Below are 23,324 nucleotides of genomic sequence, written 5' to 3'. Positions count from 1 at the left end.
GTAGGTTTATGTCTTTCGAGGTGACTGGTGGTTTTTAGGCATCCTAATTTTTTTGCATGTCCAGCTTGCACTAGTTTTCAAAGGACCTGGTTTTTTGAAGACAGCTGTTTGGCCCCTGTACAGTATCTCCAGTTGGACAAACATAAGACCAAGTTATTAGTTATTTAAAAATACAGGTGGGGGTATTTAAAGACAGTGAGAATTAACTGATGGATGTGGTATAAAAGATGTAATAACACAGTAACAGAATTGTCCCATGGCAGTGGTTTATGACAAGAAGCTACTCCAATTGTTAAACATTAAGTCTCAAGATAATAACCCCCCCCCAATGAACAGATGTATATATTCATGTACAAGGAATGGGAGTATCTGGATTGAATCTACAACACAGCTGAATGCAGAAATGTGGGCAGAGATGTGAAATTCACTGATACTGCAGCGGTACTGTGATTCCAAAAACCTGTGTTCCAAGGGATGCCAGAATCACTCTATGCTGGCACTGTCCTATCAGCGGTAACTTCCTTGTGTCCTGCTCTGCATCACCCCATTTGCTTCCACTCTGTGTGGCCTAACCCTTAGATACCTCTGCCTCAGCCTCTCCATCCTCTTCCCTGGGAAATACTTTCTGCACTGGGTTTTCACTTGGTAAGAGGAGAAATGGTAAGAACTTCTTTCTTGGTAAGAACCGAAACGGGCTGCATACCTGCTCCACCGAACTGGCAGTGCTCCTTTCCCTGCCCAGCAGGATGCCAGAGTGGAGCAGTTATGCCTGTCTGCACCAAGAGGAATCCGCAGCCTCTAGGGTAGGCAGGAGGAAGACAGTACAGTAAGAGCTGAAGTACACATGCACAAGTTACAGGGTCCTTAGTACAACCTTGTGGCATCTGCTGTTGAGAGTCAAGTGGAGATGTTGGACAGAGAGTGGGAGAGGAAAAAAGTACTGAAGCAAGCATTACTTTGGGATAGAAAAATCCCCCACTCCCACTCGCAGCTTTCCATAATGCTTTAATCTGAAAGATTTGAAAGCTCACAATACCGAGAAAGTACAGGGAGCCCACTTAGTATCATTCAGATGATACAGTCGCTCATATTGTGGGAAATTCATACTGTGGGGGACTGGGTGATTCCCTCACATGCCATCTGGACGTGGCGTGATGATTATCAGGAAACCTCTGCTAAGAGCAGTGGACATACAAAGGTGTAATACTCAACAGTCTGATGGGGCAAAATGAGACACATGCAGTAAGAGCAAGTGAAAAGAAGTGCAGTCAGAATTTCACTTCTATAATACACATACTGATACTCTGTCAGTAACTCTTAGCTAATGAAATTAGCTCATGTGATTTTCTAATTACTGAAAAACCTTAACAACCGCCAACACAATATAAGGTCAAACTCATTTTTTCTTATAAAAAGAATCTGAGTAGTTGACTTGTACATAAGACTTGTAGGGATGAAGCTGGCTCTGGGTCAGCACAGTCTTCACAATGACAGGACTGTCAGAGACAACAAACTCAGTAGTAATGCCACTGAATACTCATAATTGAATAGATTTTATTTCACATTTACACATTAGCAAGAGTATATACAATTTAAAAAATCAGCCTTGCTGGAAAAAATTAGTTGGAAATGATCTACCCTAACTTGAGACACTGAGTATTAAAGCTATCGCCCTCTTTGACAGCTACAGCCTCTAAAAGTGCCTGCTTCTTCTGCATACTGCGGGATGACTCCAGTTCATACATTGTTGTCAGGTTGAAGAGCACACTCTCGTGTAGGTAGTGTTTAGGGTCCTGCTGAACCATTCCTTCCAACTGCCGGAGAGAATCCTTCAGTTTTCCCAGATAAAGAAGACAAACGGCAGCATTGTTATTAGCCTAGAGAAAAAATACATTGTAAATAAATAAATAAGAGTGTGTGTGTGTGTGTGTATGTATGTATTTACAAATGATGAGAGAGAAGGAAAAAAAGAAGTCTAGTGTCTGGAGTTACAACAGATTTACTATGTGGTAAGAATTACTGTTTTGTGTGTGTGTGTGCAAAAGTAACTAAAATACATTATCAATCATACAATCCAATCCTTCTCTTCTGCTTGTTCTCAAGACTTATCCCATGCCAATAGGACCTGCTGACTTTTAAGAGTTCAAACTCTAAAAGACAGAGTCTAAAATGAAATATAAATAGGACAGGACATTAGTCAGTTAATTTTGAAAGTCAACTGAAATGGATTTCAGGAACTGCATGAGCCTCTGCACACTGTCATTTTCATACTTTTTTTTAATGACTTCACTATATCTTCACAAGTGTTTTTTTTTCTCTCTGGCTTACATATAGGAAGGAATTATCACAAAGGCATCTATAACTGATTTCAAGTAAATTCAGCAGATAGGGCAGTCTAAATACATCATAAATGACCAAGTCAGGCTCCACTTTCTTTAATATACAAAACATGTTTTATGAGTTACCAAAAGATTCCAACAATACAGTCATATAAGGTCTTTAGCAGCAGAAACATTGTCACTTTCTGGAAGCTGCAGATAAGGGAAGTACACAGCCTTTAAAAAAAATCACCTTTTTCTCTCCCTTTAGGAAACCTTAGTGCTCTTGTGCGAGTTACAATACGTACTATTTTACAGCCTGAGAAATGATGCAATTCATGTGCTGCCTAAACTCAGTCCCCTCAGCCCTTAAAGGGCCTTGGGCCAAGCTACTGGCGGTTAGCTGTCTCACTTAGGAACACTCTTACATGACCATGCACTGAAAGCTGCCGAATGTAGAAAACACAGAAGTAAATAAAGAGCCCTTCTTTGATCTCCTCTTGTGATGGGAATCCAAGGCTCTGATAAGCAACATGTTAAAAATGTCATGTTTAAAATTACAATATCCCTTCAATGTTGTGTGAAATCAAGTTAATCTGATATACGTTGGCAGCTGCCATTTCTTTTCCTGGCATGCATGTCTATGCTAAAAACAGTGAATGCAAAAAGAAGCGCTTTTACGAAGATCCCACTAAACCTAATGCCTCGTGATCTTTACATGCATGTCTAAGTATTCATGCCCTTCATATAGACTGGTTCTTCACTTCCCATCCCATTTTGTACCTTATGTATACTAAAAACCCTTCGGCACACATGCCACATCCAAAGCTCTGAGCATACTCCGGGTACTAATTAAATCCACACATAAAGCATTATGAGAATAATTGAGGTGTTCATTATAAATGTAACAATTTGGAGATTTACCACAGCATTTGATGAGTCGATCCTTAAAATCTCTGTGAAAAACCGATGAGCTTCTGCAAAATTATTCTGACCAAGGTGGAGAAACGCTCTGGAAAGTAAGTGACATATGAATGAGTTCTCCTCAAAAACCCAAGGTGATAATCTGTTTTAAAAAGAATGGACACCATTTTTTATTTTCCTTCTTATAGATGTGAGAGTTTCTGACATTTGCTCTTCACGGTATAATTACAACCAGCAAGGAGACACTGATTTACAGACAAATGGAATGACAACTTGGATCATTTGGCTATTATATATTCTGCCTACCAAAGCAACTGTCTTCACTGTGTTTTTGTTAATTTAAATGCAGATACTCTCTTCCTGGAATTATTTCTCTTCATGAAATTAGCCATGCTATGTAATTTTCAGAGCACTTTTGAATAGTATTTTCTAAATATATTAAGCCAGTGTGCTAACCATTACAAATTGGGTCCCCCATCATGCAGTTTGATTTACTACAATGTATTCCAGCATTTGAAACTACCAGGCAGTAACTTTACCATCAGATCTGATTGTAGGATAAGGGCTCAAAATAGCTTCTCCTCTCCTAAGAGTTATTTATGCAAATGTATATTGAAAAAGCAGAGTGAAAATATGCAATGCCTGGAAGAATGAGAAAAAGCTTTGTAAAATCAACTGAAGGATCACAATTTCAATCCAGGATAATATGTCTGTAGCAAGTGATACAGATCTCCTGGGCCTAAATGCCATTCAGTCTCACTTATGACAGATGTAGTTACATAAAAGAGAGAAAGAGAACAGGACTGTCTCAAGGGTAGTTTAATGTTCACAATGCATACTTTGCAAAACTGTATTTTAAATTTTCATTTAGCTATTATCTACCTGTTCATTAAAACCATAACTTGGCTCTGTAGTCCGTCCAATTTGTGAGTCACTTTCTCAACGTCTTGAAAATATTTTTCTGCAGCTTTTATGTCTCCAATCTAGACAGTAAAATCACAAGAAAGTTACCACAATCAGAAGAAAAGACATCCAGCCTGATTATATCTTTTACAAAATATAAGAATGAGAAAACATATCAAAGTCTATTATATAGTCGTATGGCACCAAGCTGATTGGGTAACGTCTGGTACCAAACAAGGCATTTGAAGAACCACATTAAGGTCATGAAAAAAGAACACCAGAAGTTTTATCTAAGGCAGTGTTTCCCAGCTGTGGGCTGTGGAGCATTCATGGACTGTATGGAAGGGGTGCCCCACTTCCTCATTTAGCTCTTTTGTTGTAATTGACTCCAGAGTTCCTAAAATTAGCTGAAAATGAGAAAAGGTCAGAATTACTTCCAGGGAGAATGGGTGTTACTCTGCAGGAAGCAAAGACAGACCCTGCCCACAGGCAGAAGCTGTCAAAAAGGCAAGAGAACTGGAATACAGCAGCCTGATACCTGGTGAAGGACCCGTACTCAGTTAAGCCACAGCTTATGGGTCATAGCCAGGGGCCACAGGATGACCTCAGAGCATCACACCAAAACATGCTGCAAAACAACCCCAGTGCAATGGGCCACTGAGGGTACTGGGAAGACAGTCCACTTGCAGATTAAAAAATACTGGAGCATGGATTATGCAGGCTGAAGGAATGAGGGATCTGAAAACTGGCATAAAGAGTAACAGATTTCATGGGGGACAGGGAAGGGGATTCCTAGAAAACAAGGGATATTTCACCTAAGTGTATGTCACATACATTGCTATTTGAGATGAAAAAGCCCTCAACACGAACATGTGAAGAAGGCCCTTTGGTAAATAAGTTAGCAATATATGTTCCATAAAAAGATATACTCCTACTTTTGGCATGGTTTCACAATGCACTGCCAAATTTTGGGCTGGAGAGATGGAAAGAGAAGAAAACTTACTACTGGGTAAAATACATCTATCAAAAGAAGTAAAACTAGTCTAGTTCAGGAGCATAAAGCCATGGAAACCAGGCAGCCCTCAGTGGGGAGATTCAAGGGGTTCTTAAGCGATCACCTATTTAAGAACAGGACATTACCAAAAACGTTTGTGACAAATGTGTTAAAAGTGTCCTTAAAGCTCTCAGACGGTGAATTCCAGCCTCCCTAGGAAACTTATTCCAGAGTTCTTAAGTTACCTTAGTATTGGAAAATACACCCTAAGTCTATCTTGTTGCACTAATTCTAGAATGAGAATCAATTTTCAATTTCTTACAGTTAATGCTTTCTGGATTCTCTCATCACTCTTGCTGTTCTCTGAACTCTTTCCTGTTACTTCACATCCTCCCAAGTGCCCGCATAAGAGGTCATGACACTCCAACTGATCTCTCGCCACCAGTGAGAATGGAAGAATTACTTCACATTTCACATTTGAATATGAAGTTTGCTTTTATGCCACAGTATTGTGGAGTCTGGTTTGTTTACTCATGTGTAGTTTGCTTACCCTTAGGCTGATTCCTTTCCACAGAACAGTGCCTTCTTGTTCTTTCTCATTTTGCATTTGTGTATTGCTCCCAGTCTTTGGTAGTATTTTGCCTTTTCTATTTGAATCACAGCCAATTTAACATTTCAGTTTCTCAACTTGTCAACATTATTTTGCATTCTGATCCCGCCCTTCATAGTGTCTGTACCACTTGTACATTTTACAAGCATGCTTCTAATTTCATCATATGAGCACCTAACCAAAAATACAAACACTGCAACCCCTAAAGAGAACCTTGTGGAAAAGATCATGCAGCAAGTCCTTCTAGTCTACCAGTAAATGACTTTCCAAGTACACTTTTCAGACTCAGCGAACATCCATCTTAAGGTTTCATCTAGATTTTTTCCCAATTTGCTTATGTATCATAGCAGCAGTGATTGCACTCAAAGATGCAACTGTCCATCTACCAAAGCATTTATGGAATACCCATTAATAATCTATCTAATGAAAGAGATGCATTTCTCCCAGATGTTACAAAAATGACTCAACCAAACCAAACATTATTAATTCTAAAAGCTTATACTGTTATATAGCTTATACTGTTATACAGTTATAATGACAAAGAATACAATTTCTCTATATAAATACCACTAATGGTGTAAGCCACCAAGATAATAAACTACATTTAACTAAAGGATAATGCTGGCACAAGTGTAACTGAATCTGACCTTGAATATTTTTAGCCTGGAAATTAGAAGGAAGCCCCTAACCATGAGATTAATCAATTTCTAAAGCCAGCTACCAGTTTGCTCCACTGGGAGCTTGATGAGTCCAAATCTAATACGCTTTGAGACTAATCACAACTTATTTGTGATCACGAAGGGTTCTAATTTCTTAGCAGTACCTTGTATCTTCTCAGCAAACATGCCAAACTTTCAATTCTCAGTTATCCCACTGAGAGGAAACAGTTTACTTTTTTTTTTTTTTGGGCGGGGACAGAATATTTAGAAGAAAGAATTTCTCTTAATTAGTCATTAAAATGTTAAAGTTTAAAGTGGTCTTCATCACTTAATTTTATTTAACTTAGTTCAGCAAACTTGACTTCAGTATCTAATAATAATTATTGCTTTGAATAAAAATGAAAATTCCTCTGTTAATCTCAAATAATCATAGCTTCCAACAAGGAACCTCCAAAATAGTATGCACTTAAGTTTGTTGTTTGTCTGGAAACCAAGATGATTCTTCTTAAGTACTGCTAGGATTTATCTATTGCTTTTAACTCTGTTTTGCAGCAGTCTATTGCAGAGGCTAAGGTCAGGCAGCTTTCCACTTTCTAAATTCTTTAATGTTGTTATTTAAATGGCAATTTTGGATAGGTCAGCCAGCAAGCAGAGTTTATTAGTAGCACACAACATAATCCTAGAGACTACAATGTGTTCACTGTTCCCCTATTTCATGTGAATTTCTGTTTTATAGGTCGGGTGATTGCTGACAGAATTACAGTGCTGCTGAGAATTTCTCTGCAATAGCCTCTGTGTTTTCCTGCATTCTCCACTTCTCTTATCCTCATTTCCCACGTACGTTAAGGCACCAGCTAAAGGCCATGCTTCAGATCTAGGCCTCTTTATGCCCCATTACATGTGAAGATGAAGACATGGTGCCTTAACCTAGTATGCTCAATTTAATGAAGAAAAAATAAACCACACAAAACAAGGTTTTGTATGTTGGAAAAAAGTTTACCTTTTTATTTCTATTAAACTTCTGACTTACTTACACTTCTACATTATTACTTTGTTTCATGTGTGATGTCTATTGTCAAACAGTATCTGTGACTGATAAGCAGCTATAGTCTGGCTCCCTTATTCGCCTCTTGGATAATGTTTAAAGTTAACAGAACAGTCTGAGCTTATTTGGGAATCACTACGTGGTTTTGAGAAGCTGTGACATTTGAATACCAGAACACTGCCTTCCCATTTACTTGAAAGACTTCCTTTTTTCCACAGAGTGCCTCGTCAACAATGCACACATATCACAGTGATCTTACCAAAATGATGGTGCCCAGGCCTGCAACACGTTTATCTTTCTTTAATTTGAACTTCCTGGTTTTGTTTACCTGCACACTGCTTATTTCTTTTATACATCAAACTCTTGCATCTGTTGCAACAGTACCCTCCAGACAGAGCTGAAGATTTTGTCACAAAAAGAAAACCAATGAGCCAAACAATAAAGATTTATCTCCTTAAGGTGCTAGAAGAAAGTAAACATTTGAATTGAAAAGTGATGCTTTTTATTAGCTACTATCTAGGATCAGATGAAAGTCTCAAGGGCTCCTCATACTCTCTTTTGCTATGTCCAGTTCTGACAGTAAAACCACTAAGTACGAAAGGCCGTTTCACAGCCAACACTGCAGACGTCAGCAACTCCAAATGACTGTACAGAGTCTGCAAATGCTGCTTTTGAAATTGGACAGACACAGTTAGTAGATGCTTTCCGCCTGAGAATGAACTTTATCCTATAGCAAACAGAGCTACTAACAGACGGGAGTGACAGGAGGGCAGACACTCTCATCAGCAACGCAGTACCAGTAACGTACCCAGTCATTTCCCAGTAAGACAAGACCTATTAATAACTTGTATTTCCAATAGTATTATGCATCTTTACAGTACCATTCTTTAATAAGCATAATTACTAGGTTGCCTATTTAGGTAATAATTAATGCACACAGCCAGTATCACAAAATTGCTCTATAGTGGTGGAGATCCACTTTAAACCAGAGACTTTTAATGACAAACATGTCTACCACACTGTGAAAACATGTTCCTGCTGAGAACCGAAAATCCATAACTGAGTTTTAATGACATTCTATGACTTCCAGCAAGCAATATTAATGATTGAATTATCTATCATGAATAAATTATTCTATTTCAATATGATTTTATAACACAAATGCCACAAATATGATTGTTTGTAAACTCAGATTTATAATAAATAGTAAGGCGAAGTAGATAAAAAAGGAAAAGTTTGAAATATCAATATGAGAAACATGAAAGAACTGAGAAGAACTCATGAAATACTACAAATTAAAACAATCAGATACTAATAATTTAGATGCATTGTATTCTGATAAAGAAGAAAGTACTGCTGTACTTACATCTTTTTTACTTATTACCATAAGTACATAGCTACATGGATATTTACTATACTTGTGCAGTCCTGTTTTTGCTTTTAATGTGCCCTCCCCTGTCTCCTCAGGGATATAACCTGGACAAAAGAAGGAAACTCTCAAATTTTTGCTAGATGATGACAGCAGTTACACAGTGTGACTGAGAGCTGCATGTAGTTTGAGGCAGTGAGAAACGAGATTTTTAGTGAAATTCTGGCTCACTGAAGTCAATGGGAGCTTTAACATTAGTTTCAGGGAAAGCAGAATGTTGCCCTTTGATTAAACTATTAGCATTATTTTCTACAGCACGTTCTTTGTCCACTAATGTACTTCTAATATTACAGGTGCTTTATATTTCCTAACTTTCTCTAGTATCACATGGTAGAAGTATTTTTTTTGTTCTGGCCACTGCCTCTACAATTTGATACATACCCTGTAAAACAGTTCTAGTTTTAAATGCAACACTTATTCACTACATAACTGTCAACAGCAATACTACCCAGCAGATTTAGAAAAAAATGCATACCTGAAGGAAAATCCTTCCAATTCCACTCAACAGCTGAGGCTCTTGCTGTGGGTAATATTTGATGACGGTGTGATAAGCATCTACAGCAAGCACATAGTCCTAAGGGGTGAAAAGAACAGGACCAGGTATTTAAGCTCAGCATTCTTCAGCCTTTATGCCTCCTTCTTTTTATAGACATATTCAAACAGAATTAAAGCAATTGCAACTTGTCAGTGGAATAGAATTTCTACTTATCATTGCAGGCGGTAGGAGCTGACTATATTGGCCTTTTCTCAGTTATACTAGAACTGCAAACACAGGGGATCTTTTTTTTTTTCCCCAACTGGATCATATTCTCTTTGTAGTTAAATGCCAAGAACAACAAATCTGAATATTTACTCTTCATCTTAGATTATGATGATTTAGGATGAAAGACTCTGACTTTCATCCTTACATTTAGGATGAAAGTCAAAAGCCTTCTGTGTGACTGGGGTCTCATGTTTCAAGTATATGTATAATTTACATGGTTTAGCAAACTATGTTCCAAAGCTTTGGGAACTGCTTGTGCACATGCTCTTAACTTCTGAAAAATATAATTGACACAAGCTGCAATTCATGCACATTTTCAGATGACAAACCAGCCACTACCGCCACGGGAAACGAGACCTTTTCTATCCTTTCACCCAAATCCTCTTCCCTTCTATCATACAGAGTAAAAGGAAAAGGAGTAGGTAATCTAAATAGAAAACTGATTTGGGCTGAAACTAAGTGAGGAGTGGGCTGGTTCTGAACTCCAGAAAGCTTTGCAAGTGACCCTTCCTCTGCCAATACCTGCATAAAAACCGTGCTGGCAAGTGGCTGTGCTGAGACCTGCCCGCTCCAGGTGCAGTGCAACAGCATCCTCCAGATAATGAGAAGTAACAGAAGATTAAACAAGCTCATGGCCCCAGTTCCCACATAAAAGAAATGTCCATGACACTGGTTACTGCAGTGCAGTTCTTTCATGGTTAAATCACAGTAATTCAATGATCTGGGCAGTAAATGACTCTAAGAGCTTAGATACATGGTCTTTGGCAGGCATACATGAAAAACTGTGCTGTACTAATTTGGTGCTTCCTGACAGTCCTGCCCTTCAACGTAATACAAGAATTTGTGGTGGGTGTCAAGAAGCAAAAGACAACAAAGAACAATTTTTCATAACTGCACAGACATCTTGGGGTACTCTCTATCCTACCATTTTTCTTGGTCAAATTATAGTACTCATTTAACTTGTCCCTGATGTGATCACAGCTACTGTAAAAGGTAAAGGTACTTTTTCTTCATCTCATGAAGTCTGAGGAGGCAATGTGCCCTAGGTGTAGCGAATTTCATTTCCTGAGGTCGCGCCTAAAACGGCTGAACCCTTTTTTAGCAGGGCCTGTTGCGATAGGAAAAGGGGTAATGGTTTTAAACTAAAAGAGGGTAGACTTAGAATAGATATAAGGAAGAAACTTTCTACAGTGACAGTGATGAAACACTGGCACAGGTTGCCCAGAGAGGTGGTAGATGCCCCACCGCTGGCAACATTCAAGGCCAGGCTGGATGTGGTTCTGAGCAACCTGATCTAGTTGAAGATGTCCCTGCTCACTGCAGGCAGGTTGGACTAGATGATCTTTGAAGGTCCCTTCCAACCCGAACCATTCTATGACTACTTGACCCATGCACCAGGGTCAACATACGAATTGTTTCATACACACAAAAAATCAAAAGAAGTCTTGGAGTCTAATCTGTATATGAGAGAAATTACATGTCGTATACTACTAGAGGCTGACTTAAACAGTCCAAGATGTACTCTGTGTGACCTTTACTTGCAAACATGTATACTGAGTGTTCACAGTTAACATTTCATTCCATTTCTAGTGTGCCATCCATGTTTGTGATTATTATTGCTAATGGAAAAAGTTCAGAGCAAAGACAAAAGGCCATATACTTAGATACTGATTTATTTAGCATCCAGAACTCAAAAGTGATGAAATTTGTTAATAAAGTTTTTCATAAATGTATGATTTATGAAAAGCTCAATTTTTACTGTAACAGCTCTCAGTAAAGGACTTCATTGATTATGGAGTCCCAAATGTCAGGTAGGCATAAAAACCTTAGAATACGGACCCTCTGATCTGGCTCCTTAAAGGAGCCATGCTTGTATTAGCTATTAATTTCTGCAAGAGCATCATTAATAAAATCTGAATGATTGTCCATGACTGAATTTCATCCCTTCCTATTATATAAAATTATAGCTTTTATGCTCAGTGTCTTCCATTCCCATGGATTCCCATGGCAGCATTAAAGCTGCCCCTCACCCAGTGCTCAGTCTCCTGCATGCTCTGAGGCTTAGGCTACACAACACAAGGGATGAGGACTTTACAATCACATCCCCAAACTGATGTAGAACAAATCCCAGGAGATCATGCGGTTAAGCTGATAGAAAAGCGCTTCTGTCAGCTTACAGTTTAGCATGAATTGACTGCAGAAAAGTTTCGGCCAGACGCAGCTGCACGAGTGGGCACTGTTTGCACAATTACACCACCACAGGCTCCCTAGGGTAGGTAGTAGCCAGCCTCGGCAGGAACAAGCACCCCAGTAATGTCCTAGGAGGCCCAAGCTGTGGGAGCTTCACGGACTTGGCCTTATCAGGCAAAGAAACCCTCCTCCCCTTTTGAATTCCCTGTCAAGTGATTGTACATCACCATGCATTATAACTAAGAATACAGGAACATTCACACCTCCTAAAATGTTACAGTAGAGGTGAAGCATTAAGAGTTCATGCACTGTATATAGTGTGGATACAGCATCCTGTTTCCATAGGACAGAACATAGTGTCTGTGCTTATCTACCTCATGCCTTGGAGCACCTATCACAGAAATGGAACTCATACGTTCCAGGATATGACAAGAGACTAAGTTACATCTGTCCAAAGCAACCCCTAAGCACAGGCAAGGATGGCCAGAGGATGAAACTGTAAAACATTATCGCAATATCCAGGCTCACTTCTAAATACAACCTCATTTTGCAGTTCCTCCAGGATCCTATGGTGAGTTTTATATGCATTTCCTCCTCCGCTCCACTATTACGGAAGCTATAGTACTTCTAGAGTATGTCATACAGAACGACACTATTCCATGGTAAGTTATAAAAGCATCTTATCTGAAAGTTCCTTCTGAAGGAGCATACTGTAAAGTACACGAGATTTGGTCTCAGTTACTAAAGACTGTTTTAATTTTCATCTTTGCTAATGTGACATGGAACAAGAACTGTCTGAGAGAATGATAAACAGGTGCCCTCCCAGAGGGGTAAAGTCTTGGTTGATCCAAGTTGTGGTTGTGAGGAGTAAGACATATTAAGCACTGCCAGTAAAAAAACCCAATGACTACAGTTTGTGATCTGAATACTTAAAGGTGGGGCTGATGCACTGTCATAGTCTTTCATTTCCAAAGATTATGAGCCTTCAGATTTTCCACACTTTCATGAAAAAATGACTGAAGTTACACAATTCAGTATATGAATGAGATTTGGCCTCTTTGTTATAGAATTGCTTTATAATTCAGTATCTGTATTATTATGAAATTTGGAGCTAACATTAAATATACTAATCCAAAGTAGTTCTAGTAAGCCATTGGATCTACTTGCACAAAAATGGTAAGTGGGGTTTGGTTTTCATTTAATGCACTGCAGTACAACTGTACTTCCCTTCATGCGTTATACATTTTCATGTTTCCCTTACTATCACCTTAAGTACTTAAAATATTAATTATGAGATATTTAGAAATAAGCATAAATGACCATCACGTGCAAATGCTAAGAGAAGGTTCAATAAACCCTAGAGTAAAAATCAGCTTTATTTATACCAAGTACATAGTTCACAGATACTATATTTTTGGAAGAGAGGACTGGGATAACTTATCCAACTTCTCTATCTAGTGCACTTGTGGAAGGGTTATGAAAGCAGATATTTACAGTGTTATGAATCCAAAGAGCAGTACTGCAGCACAGTTAGGCAAAAGACGTGATGATTCATGCAGTCTTTCTCCTTTAAATCACAGAAGTCCTTCATCATCAGTCCCTTGCGTCACTAATACAAGCTGTTACCTCCTTTGTGCAGTTTTAATTGTATTAGACCTAAATTAAAATAAATTCTAATTCTTTTGTTTTTATGAAAGGCAAGTTCTGAAAAAGTTAAGACAACACTGAAAAAAAAAATAAAAATCCAAAAAGTGCAAAATGTGCCTTTAATTAAGGTTAATTTAATTATAGTTAATTGGTTACCTCCAGAACAGTATACCCCTCCTTCTCAATAATTTAATGAGATGTTTGGCTATGAAGCTAATGAGGCCATATTTAAAAGACAAAAATCATTGTGGTACATAAACAGAATTCCTTGAGTCAGATAAGTAATGCAGAAGAGATATGACAGGAAATAAACCTAATTAGAGTTGAGGATGACTGAAGTAGATTTAAATAGTTATAGGCCCAACAGCTAATCAAAGTGTTTGGGTTTTATTTTTATTTTCAAGAGTCAATCCTAACAAGATTGCTCCCTATTAAATACTTCTGAAGTTTTCTGGCCGAAGAAAGAGGTTAGCAAAAGTAAGATAATAAGTTTTTCTTTTTTTATAATGATGTTACATAGTTTCAGTTTAATAATTGATTATTATTAATCTACTAATAGCACAAGCTATTTCATTCAACTAATAGTATTTGGGGTTCAAAGATGACCATATTGCAATATTGCAAAAGTTCACTAGATGGCAATAGATGGCGCTGACTTGCAGAATGAAACCCGTGGTGGTTTTTTTCCTTCTTCCTAAATTACATACACTTGAGATACTTGAATAAAAACAAATGCAGTTTTTAAAGTGTATTACACAATAGACAAAAAAAGTGGAACTGGCCAATTAATATAACTGTTCATTGGAGAATTAACAGAAGTGTGTTTAAAAATTATTTGCAGAAATAGTTTTACACTGAGTACTCTAGAAAGTGGAGAAGATGGTTATGGCATTGCTGCATGTTAGAATGGTCTTAAAAGTATTAAATCTATAAACAACCCATATAATTATCTCACAAAGGATCTGTCACATAAGTGGAAAAAGTAACTTCACATACTACTGTGATTTTAACTGCAACATGACTATGTGTCCTGACTTCAGCTGTAAGAGTTATTTTTTCTCCTTCTTAGTAGCTGATGCAGTGCTGTGTTCTTGACTTTAGTCTGAGAACAGTGCTGATAGCAACAACTAGAACATCGGTGTGTTAAGTAGTGCTTACTCCAATCAAGGACTTTTCAGTCTCTCATGCTCTGCCAGTGAGAAGGGGCACAAGAAGCCAGCAGGAAGCAGAGACAGGACACCTGACCCAAACTAGCCAAAGGGGTATTCCATACCACAGCACATCAGGCCAAGTGTGTAAACTGGGGGGAAGTCACCCGGAAGGGCAGATCACTGCTTGGGTCAGGCTGGGTATTGGTCAGTGGGCGGTGAGCAATTGTATTTTGTATCGTTCGTGTTTATTCATTTTTTCCCTTTCCCCTTTTACGTTTATATTCTCTCTCCTTGCTATTTCCCTCATCATTATTATTGGTGGTAGTAGTTGTATATAATACTTTAGTTATTGGATTGTTCTTAACCCATGGGGTTTACATTCTTTCGATTCTCCTCCCCATCCTGCCCAGAGAGGGGTGGAAGGTGGAGGGGGTGAACAAGCGGCTGCATAGTTCTGAGTTACCCGCTGGGCTTAAACCATGACACAATGTTTGGAAAATCTTTCTTAAAAACTTTACTACTCCAGATAGGGATATTTCTGAAAACTGAGACACTTGCAACTACCCCACAGCCAATGCACTGAAATACAAATTTCAGATGGAAGTAATCATGCTTTAATATGCAGTTGTGGGTCACCTGGAAGTTACTGTTTAACCATAAATTTCTAACTTAACAGCTGCTTGATAGGCCCTAAATACAACTGGCCTTAAGAAGTATCTGAGCTGCAGTATTTCTGGAGTACCATTTCCAAAACAGTGATAATCAGTATTCACAAATATTCTTCTATTACTAGGAGAAAATAGCACTAATGGGACCAAACCAGAAAAAGAGAACTGTGCATGCATGCGGATTTGTGTGTACACGAGAAGAAAAACACTGAAAGTGTTAAAAACAATTCAAAGCCAAAGGTAAAGTTCTTGGGGAAAAAAAAAAATTACCAGTATTTTCTTACTTCTATCTTCTATTTTGGGATGGAAACACATGCTTTTCTGCACTTGTTTTTTTGAAAAAGAAAGTTCCTTAAAAAATGAGCCTATGTCAAGTACCTACTTCAAAACATAAACGCTTACTAGTTCTTAAAAATAACTCCTGGTTTAATGGACAATTATTCCTATTCCAGACAGAAATGTTTTCATCACAATATCATTATGATGTTTTCTATAATTCATATAGAAATATTCACATATTTCTGTTTTCTATAATTCTTATAAAAAGGATATTCCATTTCATGCAAAGCAGTATTTGGGTAACTGGATCTCTTCTAAACAGTGCATGCTTTTTGAGGTATTGTATTAGTAAGAATGGAGCCACATTTGGGAAGAAGCTCAGTAAAAATCAGAGGGTCAGATCTGGCATGACCTTGGGCAATCAAAGAGCAAGGAGCAAGGACTGCAGATTTTGGCCTGTGAAGATTATACTGCTGACAGCTTTGCTCCGAGGCAGTTGCTGCTAATTGATTTGTGAAACACAGTTAAGCAGTTTACTGCAAGAATGGTGCTATCCCTGTTTCTCTGACCATGAGGTAAACAGCAGTTGTTTTATTTCTGCTTCCTGAATACAAGGAGAAGCTAAGAGTGTTGCACCAAATGCAGGACGATTGGTTGAAAAAGTAGGAAGGTATCAATGGAAAAAACCACAACAGTGGAAGCTAGTTACTTTTGCTTTTATTCCTTTCTCCTTCGCCTCTACCCTCTAGTGAGGATTTAAACTTGAAAGAAGGTACCTTACAATTGAGATAGGTTGACAAGGGAGGATGCATTTAGATGTTCTGGATCTTCATCATATACAAAGGCTACAGTATTATTAATCCTGAAAACAGAGCAACACTCCTAGTGCACAGTTTGAAAAAGACAGAGCACATAATTGCTTTTAATTACAGCATTTAGTTAAGTGTTTGAAAAATTCAATTTAAAAATGCAAATTCTGTATTGTTATTGCATGTTCTCTAGGATGATTTGGGGAGAAATAAGTACAGATATGTTCCCTAAGAACATTACTGCAAATAGTTATCTATTAAATAAGACATTATTAAGTCTAATTAATTCTTCACTAAGCAAAACCTTCACATACGGTCAGGTAGTCTTCCCTTACCTATGCACCAGTAATTTTCTTGCAGTTTCTCTGACAATCTATTCTGCAATATACGGTACCTCTGCAGTTGCTGCCACCCACGTACCTTCATCATTAGCAGACAGTTTGCCATGGAGTACATCACCCGGCCCAGACGTGACCTCCACAGCTGAACAGAGGCTGCAAAATAAGAGCAGCTTGTGAATTTGCACAAATAAATTAGAGGTTCTTTCTTGCCATCAATTATTGGTGCTATGAATTACAATTTCGAAAGATCCCCCTCGTTAACACCGCTGGGTTTTCGCCTTGGATTTGTAATTCTCGGTCACCCTGCACTATCAGATAGAAAATTCTTCATCTCTCCGAGGGAACTGCTCAAGCGGCCCTGAGTACCATACACAATGCAACAATGCAGAGCAATAGACAGCTCAGCTTTGAGCTCAGGCCAAATATTAAACACCAAAAGAAGCCACACATTTTCCAATATCAGAACAAAAGGTGCATGAAAAGATCCAAGTGATAATGAGCATCGGTTTAAAAACATGTAATCTACTGCATTAAATGTGGTAAAATCAAAAATCAAACACAGCTAAAATGCCATTTCAAAGCCAAACCATGCAGGGTGAGAACTGTCTGAGTCTGGGACTGTTTGTGCTTGCCTCTGGCTTACAGAAATGCTGGAAAAAATCTGCCAAGCCTGTCTGCTTTCCCCATGCTCCTGGAGCTTGCAGGCATTAAAAGCTGCAGCAGCAGATTTCCCTCTCCTGCTTTGCAGACAGACTCCTGAGGTTGGAAGAAAATGGTTCACACAGCCGCTTATTTTCTCTTGCTTTACAGTACCATAGATCAATGCTAGAAATATTCCTCTAATCCTCAAAAATAAACATCAGGGGTATTCATTTAGTTCATTTGGAAAATAAATGTATCTCAGTCAATCAGCTGTCAAGGTCACTGTAACGATTTGAAAGGAGGGGGGGAAGGGAGAAGAGACTATTTCAATGAGATTGTGATAACTGAGACCACTCATTTGTATCAATAATGTAGTCTCTGCTGAAAGCATGGCAGGTCACACAGATAATTCTTTCAGCACACATAAATGCCATTACAAATAATAGGAGAGCTTGGTGAAATGTCTTCCTAAAAACTCCTTCAATCCTCTTCAAAAACAAAACAAAAAAAACCCCATGAATACTCCAAAATTATCTTTACCAAATGAGGGGCACAATGTGGGGCCCAAGACTGGACCCAGTATTTCATCCACCGTATCTTAAAATCATTCATTACTCCTAGCTTCTGTTTTAGAAATTCCTCCTTGACCACATATCATTACTGCTATTAATGGAGAGGATGCTGTAAACCATGAGCAGATATTTTATGACTTATTTCTGTTTTTCTTTCCTTGTGTGCGTGTAAAACCAGGACGTAATTACTCTCCTTTATTATTTCACTTATATTAATACATCTCCTTTTGGCATGTCCTGATTGTGGTAACCATATTCAGCTTTTTAGGACTTAGGTGAAAACAAATTAGATGTGGATTCCTGCAGTGGAGACATTTCCCATCAACAATGGAATAGCATCGGCTATGGTTCTCAGAAAGGACTGCAAGGCATATGGACCAGATGCCTTCAGTCTGTGCAATGAACTAAACATGAACCTGGCCTGGAAATTCTGTACCCCTGTGGGATGAGGCTTCTCAGCACTGGCAGAAAAGCACTGGCAGAAAAGGGGTTAAAGAAAACCTGCAAAACAATAAACAAATCAAAAACTCAACAGCAGATCACTGTATGTTACTGAGATGCCTGAAACCCACTGCGCACGTCCAGGCAGCTGTGCTTCCACTCCAAGCGTTTGTTTTTCCTTGTTATATATCAAGGACTCCACATTGCCATTCATTTAAATAGGAGCTCCGGGCACAGGAAAGCTGCAAAACCAGCATCCTATAGAATGTGTTGCCAGGCAAGTGGTGCAATGCTAAATCTCTGCCCATTGAAAAACTGGCAAATGAGGTGCTCTGTTCCAGACTAGAGGAGATGTACATGGTAAGCCAATTGGTATGGCACCTTCTTACACTAGCAATAAGGAAATTACAGGCTAAGCATAATCTCCATAATGAATTAAGGCTGTCTTCACATAAAGTTAATACAGTTTCTTTCAGCTACTCTCACATGAAAAAAACCAAATCCATTATCAGCCTCCTGGAGCTTCAAATGCAGCAAAGAAGCGGACAGGGAGCAGACCTGGCTGACCTCCACAGACAACAGCAGTCAACAGTCTCTGCAAAGGTCCCATGGGCTTTTTGGCAGCCTTAAACCTACAGGCAGCTGCACAGTAGACATACAAAGATCCCTCCAAATTTTCAGCAGCACTGTCCCTTGGTAACTACTAGCTGCTGCTTTTCTAACTATGCCTCCTCCTGAGCTCATTGCAGCTCTAAAGCAGCAGCAGAGAGGAAAAGCAAGGAGCCAGAAACTCAGAAGCGAGGCAGACTGCAGGACACAGGATTATGACACAACTAGGAAAAAGTCCTTGGACCTTAAAGGGGGATCAGTGTCTTGGTTTTAAAGGAGCAAAAAGGAAAAGAATGTGGTGATAATAAGGAGAGAAGTAATAGAAAGGGGATAACAGGGAAAAGTAAGCAGGAGAACAGAGGCAAGAAGAATAGTAGATACAAAGCAAAAAGAACAGAAACTCCTGGAGCATGTAGATAAATCTTTAGTATCAGATTACTTCTCTTTTTCCTAACCCTTTTGAGAAGAGTAATAAATGTATTCATTTGACTATATTGCAAATTATGTCTTTGTGGTATACGCTGCTCACATGTGTGTTCATTTGGGGTTTTTTTTAGGACATATATAGATTAGTGTAGCAAGTCAAGTACAATAAGACATTAAAGCTGCTTTACATCCAGTCAGTTTGAAGACCAGGCAGGAAGAGTTCAGAGAGGCCTGCACCATTCCATATAGACACTGTTTTAGGGAATTGTTTGTTATTAATTTTTTAACTCTGCAAACAACTCTACTTGGCCTCTTGTTATCTCAGAGCCAGACTTTTGCTTCCCACAGGCTCTAGGTGAATGTTATCCTAGAAAGAAGTTGGTAATATTCCTTAGACTGTTAGCTGAAGCTGAAAGGGTTTTGTTTTCTTGGTGTGATGTTTTTAACTTGCTAGGTAGGCAGCATGAGTGGTTCATATAACCCAGAATGTCACTTCTTGTCCAATTTTTTATACAGGAATGTATTCGCTACTGTTGAAGCTAAATGCCTAAGAACAGAGAAAAAACATAGTTGCATGTAAAATAATGAAAACGACAACACAGATTTGTATCATCTCTTATTCTAAAAAGCGTCTTAGATGTTTCAAGGGTCTAAGTATCGTGCAGCTAGTGAGACTCAGCCATCTATGTAGCAGCATCCTAAGCCAGCGTAGCCCTTGTATAATGACAGTTCAATTTAAAAAAAAAAAACAACAAAAAAACAACCCAAAAATAAAACAGTGATTTCAGACATGAGGATCGAGAGGAGCCAGCCAGCCAAGGCTTACGATAAAACATCTATCTAACTGTGACATCAACACACTTATATATTCATCCCTAAAGGATAGCAGCCATGTTCTTTGTTTCTTCTAAGTTGAAAAAAAAGTTGATTTACTGCATCAGTTTGATGAAGGGCAAAATTGTGAAATTAATTCCAGCAAATAAAAGTACAAGGTGTATCATTTGAGAGGCTGAGTAGGCTATGAGATTCCAAAAATACTGTTTTAACAACTCTAGGTCAGTCTTGTGAAAACTTCTGGCATACTTAGGCAAGCAATAAAAACATATTGCCTGTGAAAAAAATGTTTTAAGGATACCTACCTTGTCTGTTCTCCTGTGTAATGTTAGTCATACTTCCATCTTCAGCTAAGCCTTGTTCCAAATTTTCTAGTATCTGCAGTAAATTTTTTTAAGTAACCAACATGAGTTTAAACAGCACTATACATTTAATGCAAATTATCTACAACTGACAGTCTATATCTAAACCAATTCAGGCAGGAATGCTTCACCTATGTACAGTTCAAAATTACTATTACGATAGCTAGATCAACTGCACAAAGTAAGAAAGCCATTGTACAGGAGAAGGATGTCAGAGTTCAGGTTTATGATACTCACAGAACATTGAATGTCAGCACACTCTAGGGACATGCACATTTTGTTAAGCAAAACATGAAACGTGCTTCACCAGAGAATGAATGTTAATGTCCACAAAGAAAGTCAATCTGATTTTTTATTAGAAAGCCACTGCTGCTTGATTCCCCCACCCTAAGCAGAGGCTCTAGTTTAATCCTTCTGTCCTTAATGAAGAACTCCTCTTAGTTCTTACTGCAATTTCCTTCTCAAAGCTTGGGTTTTATTGCTTCTTTTTATCTAGTATAGATTTTAAATCGTGCAAATTGTTGAGTGAACAAAACAGTTGTTTTATTGGAAAAATGAAAGTGTATACTTAATGAAGCTTGTGTCTTAAGCACTTTAAAATCTGTATGCAAGATTCCATTTGAAATGCAAGTTGACTTTCCTTTTTTTAATCCCATTACAATTTCTCCAAATTTGTTTTCTGATTCCCACAGATCACCCCAGTTTTCCTGTTACAGATTTATAACTTTGGTTGTAGAACAATGCTTGAGATATCCTTGAAAAAACATGTTAAGGCCACTTGCTCTTTCATCAGCCGCTGTGGTTAGCCGATGAGGGAAACAAAAGGCACTGCCTTTTCCGGGCACTGCGTACACTTCCAAATACAGAGCTCTCAGCTTCTGTCAGTATAAGAAGTAATTGTTTTTTCTTACACCAGCAAAGCATTCCAGTTGTGCTCAGTGCTTTGTAAGCAAACACTTAGAAACAACACAGGAAAACCTCCAAAGACAGGCAGAATTAATCTGGGCTCAGCCAGCCATGTTGGTGCCTTTTACAGCCAATGAAGAGCAATTGGTACCTCCAGGAAGCCAGTTCATGTCACCTATTTTAGACATCTTAAGGTGGAAGGAATTGCTCTACAAGATACCAAGCTCTTGTCACAGATGACAGTGAAAGCATGAAGTTAGGTGCCAGAAATTTAGCTACAAGGAACTTAAGAACAAGGAGAGACACATGATGAAATGACAGCAGTTACCACATGCCAGCTGAGCCAGGGTAATTTTCCCAGTAAGAATTGTTAGCCCATGGCAAATACAAGGCAATATGATTTAGTGTGAACCTTGCTCGCACAGGGCTAGGCTACGTTGCCTTACCTCAGATTTTTAGAGGCTATAAGTGTACACCAGTAGATAGTGCAGCTTAGTTGATAGGTGGCAATTTATAAGATCGCAGTGGCACACACCTGCAAGACTGAATCTCAGTCCCACTTTCAAAAGCAGTGTAGCCACTTTTAAATCACTTAGAAACCAAAGCACTACATTTCAGTGTTAAATGCTTAGTATACAATGAGTCACCTTGTCAGAGAAAAAAAAACATTCTGCTCTCCCACAAACCAAAACCACCTTATTGTCTGTTTCCTGTCCAGTCTAAAACCCATGATCTTCCCCTGGAAAACCATTTCTCTTCCACGGGAAAACATCTTGTGATCACTTCTCATTCTCAGTAAGGCTTGAAGCTCTTACTCTTGAAATGGTCTAAACGAATGAGGAACCTTCATCAAAAGACATGCTGTACTATTTAAAAAGACAATGTGTTTATCTGAAAACATGCTCACTAACATCAAAAAAGAAAGAATCAGATATTAGCATACAATTAGAGTATGTTAACCATTCTGTGACATTACTTGGATATATCTAGCCATCACCTCAAGCTCAACGTAATTAAAACAGAACTCGGTGCTGATTCAAGGCTAATTGTTCTATTCCCTAGGTTCATCTCCTCTTGCCCTTCCTAAGTATACAAACACCATCTACAGTTTTTCAGCATTTGGGCATTTCCCCAGTTTTCCAAGTATTGTTTAACAATAACATTAACGATTCAAGTAGCTCCTCAGTGTAAGCTATCTGGGTTAGTTGACACGAAATAAGTAATTTTAGCAAATTCCCTCATCCTACTTTTCTACAGATGGTAAACTCTTTATTCTAGCAATATCAAATGGGATAGCACTAAACATCCTTGTTTCAATTATAAAGAGAAATTATTGAACACTTCTACCATTTACTTTAAGCATTGGTTTAATGTGCAACCTAGGCTTTTTCTTGTTTTGAATATTGGAAGTACACACTCATTAGTTTCACCGGCTAGTATTACTTCACCGAGTCTTCTGTTTCATTCCCTATCAATCACCTGTATGCTGTAATTACTAACCTATGCATACCACCATTTTCTCTCCTAGTTTTCTATCCTTATGTATCTCTCTTCAATGCTTTACTTCTTCTTCCACAGCTTTTCACCAACATTAGCTTCTTACTCAAAACAACCCTTTCTGGTGCTTCTGGAATTGTGGCTTTTTGGGTACTAAGACTGGTGCAGGATCATCATTTCTACAAGCTCATCAAACAAGGCATCAGGACAAACACCCCCTAGACTGAAGTAATGTATAAGAAACAGAATACTTAAGTGACCTTAGTAACTGAGCCAGAACTGGAAGTTGAGTAAAAATTAAAACC

General features: G+C 38.5%; 1 protein-coding gene across 2 annotated transcripts in view; it reads right to left on the bottom strand.

Annotated features, from left to right (window-relative positions):
* Nucleotides 1–1,530: 1,530 nt before the first annotated feature.
* The window catches only part of TRAPPC12 (trafficking protein particle complex 12), a 61,012-nt gene continuing 39,218 nt past the window's right edge, over nucleotides 1,531–23,324 (bottom strand). The window contains exons 7-12 of one of the 2 annotated variants that reach the window (XM_030490922.1): nucleotides 20,560–20,632; nucleotides 16,810–16,883; nucleotides 9,358–9,456; nucleotides 4,125–4,225; nucleotides 3,243–3,330; nucleotides 1,535–1,877 (exon numbers count right to left, since the gene is read on the bottom strand). In XM_030490922.1, the coding sequence (XP_030346782.1) occupies nucleotides 1,635–1,877; nucleotides 3,243–3,330; nucleotides 4,125–4,225; nucleotides 9,358–9,456; nucleotides 16,810–16,883; nucleotides 20,560–20,632 (678 nt within the window). In that variant the 3' untranslated portion in view covers nucleotides 1,535–1,634. Of the gene's footprint in view, nucleotides 1,878–3,242; nucleotides 3,331–4,124; nucleotides 4,226–9,357; nucleotides 9,457–16,809; nucleotides 16,884–20,559; nucleotides 20,633–23,324 lie in introns of both variants that reach the window. The other variant, XM_030490923.1, reaches the window with a different exon arrangement.

This window comes from Strigops habroptila, chromosome 6 (assembly GCF_004027225.2).
Source record: "Strigops habroptila isolate Jane chromosome 6, bStrHab1.2.pri, whole genome shotgun sequence".
Classification (NCBI taxonomy): domain Eukaryota; kingdom Metazoa; phylum Chordata; class Aves; order Psittaciformes; family Psittacidae; genus Strigops; species Strigops habroptila.
This window is presented reverse-complemented; position numbering and strand designations above follow the sequence as displayed.